Here is a 7657-nt window from a genome sequence, read left to right as displayed (position 1 = left end):
ATACTGCCCTTTTTAGCTTTGAGAAAGGTCATGCACTTCCCTCAGTTACGAAGTAGAGCTTCCATTCATCTGGCACAGTATTCTCTCTGTGTGTTGGGGATTTTTCCCCATTTCTTCAGGCACCAGCACTGAGTGCAGACAGCTTAATTTCACGAGTCTGAAGTGCATGCAGGCAGCTGTCTGCTTTGCCCACTCCTGGAAAGAGGTGTTCCAGCAACGGGAGAAGCCAAAGGGGGTTTGGAGCAGCTACGCAGGGGCCCCAGTCTACATCCTCTCATCCCAGGTAGACCCAAGTCAACACAAGTTTAATAGCCTGGAGTATAAACCCTGGGAATTGCTTCCTCTGCGATTCATCCTCTCTAGCTAGAGACAGGCGAGGGAAAGGCAGTCATTGCTCCAGAACTTGCGTTTAACCCATCCAGAGATGTCAGAGTGAGCCCTCAGGAAGGGAAAACCCAGCATCACCTTTGCCTTCTGTGTCATGTAGTCCAATCATTTTGTCTGACAACCCTCAAATATGACAGTTTTTTGCCCCAGACAATATAGCAATATATTTTACAGTTTTTATGACTGACTGATGGTGAATTGAGCTGCAACGGGAAAGCAAAATGTTTACACAATTAACCCATAAATCATTTTGCAATCATTAACAAGCACTCTCGAAATCTTACCACTGCCGATTAGAAACCTAATTCACTCGAACTCATCACTCCCTACATCAGACAAAGGAAAAAAAGTCACTGGTCCTTCACGTTCTGAAAAGGGGAATGTGATAGTAGCGGTCATCTTCGGTCAGGAGAGAAATCTCATTCCACTCCCTTCGGTATTCATCAGGATAGTTTACTTGAAATTCCTCAGTATTAAACTTATGCAGTCTGTAAACTCTTATCTTTACTTCAAGTACGTATCCAAGAAGAAACAGTTCAACCTGAAGATGAAAGAAGTTCATAAGACATTTATTTCTAGACTTCGAAAACTAAACCGAAGATAATCCAAGTTAAGGCAAGTCACCTAGCTTCAAAACAGTAGGCAAGGAATACAAGGGGCCCTTTTACAAGCAGAGTGAGAAAATTAAAAGTTTGAGGGTACTCTCAATGTTTCAACAGCCCTTCCACTGCTCTTTTGCATGTAGAGCATATTCTGGTGAATGCCTGATGCTTCGCAAACATCCCCCTTCCACCTGACACAATACATAACCTGCTCCCAAAACCAGTCTGCACAGCTTAGTGGGGAGCAGGAAGGGACTAGCTACGATTGATGCACCTCCAAAACCGGGAAGTCTGCCCCTTTGTGATCACTTGCTACACGAGGGAAACGGAAAAGCAAGGGGAAAAAATTTCCTTGTACTTCATGTACTTGCAGGTTGAGAACTGGCATCTTCATTGACACTTCTTGCAAAGGATTGCTTAATCTGGAAAAATGCTTTGGAAAAAGCCCACATCCTTGGGCACAGTCAGACAGAGCAGAACTTGTCCATTTCTAATCCAACTGCTCCTGAAGGTGACTGCAACATGTAACAGTTGACTTTAAAAAATAGTTTCACCTGTTGGAAAGTGAAAGTATTTGCAGAGTAGCAGCGCGGAGCTCAGATATCGGTACTTAACTCCTCACTAAATACAAAATTGAAAAAAAGAAGTCTTAACATACAAAGGTGGACAGAGTTCTCATTACCTACTCTTAACAGACATTAGATCTAATGGGAACGAAAGGGAGGGGAAAAACCAGAGTGATGACAGAGGGTTTGGCACGGTGGAACATATAGGAAAAGCAAATCAACAGGTCAAATCTGCATCATCTAAAATTACTTTACATATCAAAGCTATCCTGGTTCTAAACTTTGTCTCACTGACAGCTTGCGGCATTTATTTCTGGCCCACCAAGAAAACTGTCCACCATGTTTTACTCTAGTACAGGTTTTTTTCCCTGGAAGATAAATGATTATCCTCAATCCACTTCCCTACATTCCAAAGAAAAAACGAAATGGGACAGCTATCACAGATGACGTATGAAAGCCAGGCTGGATGAGGCTTTGAGCAACCTGGTCTAGTGCAAGGTGTCCCTGCCCATGGCAGCAGGGTTGGAAGTAGATGGTCTTTAAGGTCCCTTCCAACCCAAACCAGTCTATGGTTCTATGATTGTTGTGGTTTAACCCAGATTTACCTGAACACGTCACAGATGGAGTAAGTGTTGTGATTTATTTTTCATTTATATCATTACCTGGTCTAGGCAAATAGAGTCACCTATGGAGTTCAGGTGATTCATCATGAAACTCAAAGGGTCAGACGAAGAATCACGAGCAAGGAGAAGGCTAAAAAGGTTGTGTACGGGTCCTTCCCTGTTCTTTATCTGCTCATAGGCTTCGACAACTTCGTAGAGCATGATGAATTTTATGGCCTCGTATAGTCTGTGCTCCTTGTTCTCATCAGAAAAGAGTGTATTACACAGGTTTCCTCTTTCTTCATGATCTTTAGTAGCACTTATTTCAGTCCACTGCAAAGCACATAGAATATTAATCAAATTATTAAAAAATCCTGTTGAATATGAAAGATTCCAAAACAGGAATAATTGCCACTCTGTCCTATACCATTATTGTGTCCAAACGGTGGTGCAAATACGCATGTGGCTCTTTCGGATCCGCAGTGAAATACGAAGCCTCCCACATTTCAGCTTCCATTTATCCCCCTGAACCTATTTGCTACAGACAGCTCCAAGCACCTGGATGCTAATGCTAGTCTGTGAGAAAGCAAATGTAATTCCCCTATACAAAAGCCACCCACCACCACCGTAGAAAATCCAGGCATCGCTGTCAGTAAAGAGTCTGAAAGGAGCATAACCACCGAAAGGACCTCAGAAAGCTACAGGAAGTCTGTGTGGGTGCATCACACATACACACTAAGCCGTAAGCGAAGGTTAGATTAAGTGATGACTCCTCACCTGTTTTTAACTTACAGCTTCCAAAATTCGGTCATTTTCCTCTACTAAATTCCCTTGACATTATTAAATATTAAATTTTTAATTATATTAAATTTCCTCTATTAATTCCCTTGAGATTGAAGTTGTCCTAGCCTGAATTCTTCAGGTGCTGAGCCCAGTTCAGAAGTGTGTCAACTAAAAGGAACCTCTACAGACGGGACAAGCCAGAACGGTATCGTGAACTGTGCGTATCTGCGTACTGCTCGCGTGCTCCGCCCCACGAGGTCAGGGTAAGTTGGTTGCACAAGACAAAGATGCGTGTGGGACATGAAGAGAGCAGGAAATTGCTCATTCTGCTCACATCTGATAGCGAGAGCTCCTGTGCTCTCTCTTGCTCTAGAGGGGCCAAAACCCAGTGCGCCCACCCAGAAAATGGGCCGTCCAGGACTCGGTGCTGGGCTGGGTACCAAAACAGAAAGCTTAAAGCACCCAGTCCCAAACACAGTGGCTAAAAAGAGTCACCTGGAAATGAGAGTTTTTTTGGGACCAGCGTAAGAGATGATGGTCAATGACTGGGATTCAAATGAATCTCAGTTAGTTCTGTGCTTGTATCGTGTATTTGTTGGAGCGTCCATAAACTGTGAACTGCAACTAAAAAAATAAATTTAACTTACCCATGAACACTAAATCAAGAAACAGATCCCCCACCACCACCTCCTCGTGCATTCCTGAAGACCTTCCTTACAGGTTAAAGATGAGTACAAGTGGATGAACCACTCACTAATGTCTCTTTGCTAGAGGACTTCTGCTACCTAAGCAAAAAGCCCGTTCTAAGTGCAAAGCACCTTTTAACCAAGACACCCCAGGCACAACACCATCTGCAGGCAGCAGCCTACAAGATGACTGCAGAGCTGGGAAAGGCAGGGGAGAATGCTGTTGGTGAAAACAGGTCAAAATCCATCTAACTAGCCAGCATGTGCATCATTATAAAAATCAAACCAAGCTGGGAGCTAGTCCTCTTGCCCAATAACAGCATAATGCATCACACAGCAATTTGTTAATTGTATGGATTTGTTCACTGTGCTGACTTGAAACTTTTTTCCTGCAGAAATGTTGGTTTAAATGCTTCATGCTAAGGGACTAACACCAGCTTAAAAGAACTACAAGTTAAAAGTTGAGCAACCCAACACTGGCAAATGCAAAGAGGGACCAGAACAAAACGGTAACTGAACCCACCAGGTTTCGGTAACGGTAAACAAGACCCACCACGTACATCTCAAGATGACAGGCAGTTGTCACTGTGGCACAGCAAGGGTGCAGGCCAGGGACAAGTCCAGATCTCTTAATTCCCTCTTTTTGTTATTAATGCTTTGTTTCTAGAGCTAAATAGGTATATTTGTGGTTTGTTGTTTTTCTTTAACTGACAATTACTATCACTGATAACAGCATTTAAAACTATGGAGTTGTGGCTCACACACACGGGGTCACGTAAAAGGAGCTCGCCTAAACGTGTACCCGTGAAGTAAGCTGTTGTGGCTGTGGTAAGACAACCCAGAACCATGGTGTATTGCAGAACTAAAAATGAGAGTTTAAGGTCTGATACACTGGAGAACAGATGCCATCAGAGAAGCGTTTCAACCTAATGGGCCAAAATCCTGGAGTCCAGCAAATACCAGTATCCACTTGACGGCTGTGACCCAGGAGAGCACACAGAGCAACTGCCGGGTGGGAAGAAGATGGGGTGGAGGGGGTGGTGGTGTGCTAGGGACAGCTTGTGGCCAAGCAAATACCAACAGTCCAGAGCTCACGCAACTGCAGACACGCAGAAACCCCGGAGGAGTTCAAGGAAGGTGCAAGGTCCTGTTCAGGCTGATTTTGCATCCCTATTTCAGAAGGCTTTGGGGCTACTAAAACTTCCCAAGCTTTAAATATGTAAATAAGAATTATACTTCTGGTTGGGAATGCAGACAGTGTGGCTAGGGTAAGCAGAGGGGGCAGCGAGGCTGACAGGTCTTTGTAATCAAGTGCTTCAGCTTACAGAGAGAAATGATAGAAAAACTGGATAAATAACACCTTTCATGGAGACAGACTATTTTCTCAATAGTTTGAGAAAAAAAACACACTGCTTGTTTGTTCCCTCCCGTGTGGAGAGGGAATCCAGGAGGATCTCGTACAGCTTGTTATTTTTAATGGAAAGGATGAGATACTGCAGGAGCCACTTGATGGCAAGGGCAAGTAACCACACATTAACAGCTGTGGGGAGGATGGCCCCCCCTAACATGCAGGGGGACCCCAAGGACTTAGCCATGGATCCCCAAAAACTGGGTGTCCCTACAGGGGAGGTGATGGCCTTCCCAGCAGCTCAGCTCCCTGACCCTGGGAGGGAGGCTGACTGCCATGGACATATGCAAGCAGAAGCAGTTCCCTAATCCTGTCGCAAACCCAATTTCTCAGTGCTTTTATTCCTCCCAACCATGTCCTAAATACTCACGTTTGTCTTTAATGTCTCCATACATTTGCGCAATTTACCAAAGGCGTTGGGACCTGTGTATCTTTCCGGCCCAAAACTGTATTGCTGAATCCAGTTGCAACCTTGAGAATACAACAGCTTTTCAGGGAGCTGGGGTGGGGAAAAGAAAAAAAAAAATGTTCATTATAACCGTAACAAGAAGTAGTATATAAAGTCATATAAACTTGTCTACACACATTTTAATTTACGATGTGGTTCCATGCTCTGGTTGTACAGTTCAAACAACAACAAAACATGGGCCTCAGAACAAGTCAAATGTTAAGAAGCAGGCTCCACCTGACTGCCAAGTCCTTAAGGAACTTTTAAAAACAGGGCCAGCCAAAGAAGAAAATATGCTCTCAGCAAACATATAACCCATGCTCTGGAAAAAGTGGACACATCCGAATTCAGTGAGGTATTTAGGACTATGGACACCTTCCAGTTTGCACACACCACCCCACAGGCAGCAGCTATACCTCCCCACCGCCTCGATGCTGTCTGCTACCACAGCTCCTGGAGTCCAGGGCAGGATTGCTGCTGCTCCAGCAACGCACTCAGCAGCTCCCAAGTGAGCCACTGGACTTTGCACGGATGTGGACGAGGAGGGTTCAAACATCCTTTTGTGTTAAGGGAGTGACATCTAGCAGGGCGGCAGCAACATTTATCCCTCCACTTTTTAACATTTAGACTCATCTTCACATGGTAAGTTTAGATCAGGGACACTTTTTCAATTAAGTTCAAAGAGTTTGAAAAACATCTCTTTAAATTCTGGTAATGATTCCCCTCTATGTCCACAGCAGACACGTCAGTTTTCACATTGGACAAAGCTTCCTTCTGCAGTGCAACGTCACCTGAAACATGCTCACTTAGGGAATGAATTTTACCTTCAATATATCTCTCTCCTTCATCCATAATGGAAAAGGAATGCCTTGGCTGAATATTTGAAAAAGCACCGCTCTTAGTACACAATAGTTGTCCCTCCTGACTCGTCGCAGGTATTTGATATGACAGTTCCAAAACAATTCTTCATATGCCTAGAAAAAGGCCAAGAAAAATTCAGCAATAAAAATCTTAGATCTTGGACAAAACCCATGTTGATTGGAGTCCAGTTCCAAACTACTCATAAGAAGGAGCTAGGGGAATGACAGAGTATATTTTTAAGTCTTATATACACAAAAATGTTCCAACACCATGTTTTTTGTAAACACCTTAAACTGGCACTGCCCCTTAAGAGCGATGCTGCGACTTGCTCCAGTCTGTGCACCGTTGCTAGCATAAACGTTCACACGGTCATCCAAATCGGGGCAGGTCAGCAAAGACGCCTCTGCCATACTCAGCTCTGACCTCCACCCCTTCACAACTTTTGCTGACACATGGGATGGAGCAGCAAAAGGGCAGGAACCGGCGTCTGGAGAAAACCCCTTTCGGCACAAACCCCTCCTTGCGCTGACCTGAACCCATCGTGCAACGGTGGCCTGAGGCTGAGCGGATCTGGCAGCTCTGCGCTGAAGTGGACGGCCCTTTCCAGCAACACACTCCCCGTATTTCCTCTGCAGTACTACTGGCTGTCACCTGAGCCCCTGTGAGACAACTCGGAGCAATAAACTGGCAGAGAATTAGAAAGAGGACTCTGCAGTCCCACGGGCTGCTGCATCAGCCTTACAGTTGCTTCCTGAAGAGGGGCAGGAAGATGGTCTCTGTTCCCGCTCCTCTTTGATTTCACCCCATCCCAACACCACTTCTCTGCTGCACAGTCTCCTGACTTGTACTTTGCACTGGCTGTGATTTACAGTAAACCTACTGAATTCATCCTGCCAAGGAGGCTTCCTGCTGCTTCGGCAAGCTCAGGTGGCTCAGAGGTTCCTTCGGGATGACCTGCTCTAGCTGCTCACCACCTTGGTGAGCCACATCCAACAGAAGACGTAAGAGCCAGCACAGAAGAGGGAGATGGACTGCTCAGTTAGAATGAGGTGAGAAAAAGGGAAGGACAGAAAAACAACAGGACTGCCCCTTTTGGGGACAGCAGGCAGGTCAGGCTGGTTCATGATCCCTGGAAGTGTTCAAGGCCAGGCTGGATGAGGCTTTGAGCAACCTGGTCTAGTGGAAGGTGTCCCTGCCCATGGCAGGGGGGTTGGAACTAGATGGTCTTTAAGGTCCCTTCCAACACAAACCATTCTGTGATTCTCATGAGATTCTCATCTCATGAGACCTCATCCTAAAATGCGCTCCTTACTG

The 7657-nt window shown here is 45.2% G+C and overlaps 1 protein-coding gene across 1 annotated transcript; it reads right to left on the bottom strand.

Annotated features, from left to right (window-relative positions):
- Positions 1-588: 588 nt before the first annotated feature.
- On the bottom strand, positions 589-6753 carry FAM105A (family with sequence similarity 105, member A). Its single transcript, XM_010147849.1, has 5 exons — positions 6631-6753; positions 6307-6456; positions 5405-5533; positions 2218-2490; positions 589-928 (listed from the first exon to the last, which is right to left on the bottom strand). Exons 1-5 carry the CDS (start codon positions 6751-6753, stop codon positions 749-751), a joined length of 855 nt encoding a protein of 284 aa, XP_010146151.1. The 3' UTR covers positions 589-748.
- Positions 6754-7657: the final 904 nt, after the last annotated feature.

Source organism: Eurypyga helias, unplaced genomic scaffold (assembly GCF_000690775.1).
Source record: "Eurypyga helias isolate BGI_N326 unplaced genomic scaffold, ASM69077v1 scaffold32562, whole genome shotgun sequence".
NCBI lineage: Eukaryota > Metazoa > Chordata > Aves > Eurypygiformes > Eurypygidae > Eurypyga > Eurypyga helias.
The sequence above is the reverse complement of the archived record's forward strand: the minus strand, read 5'-3'. Positions and strand labels throughout refer to the sequence as shown.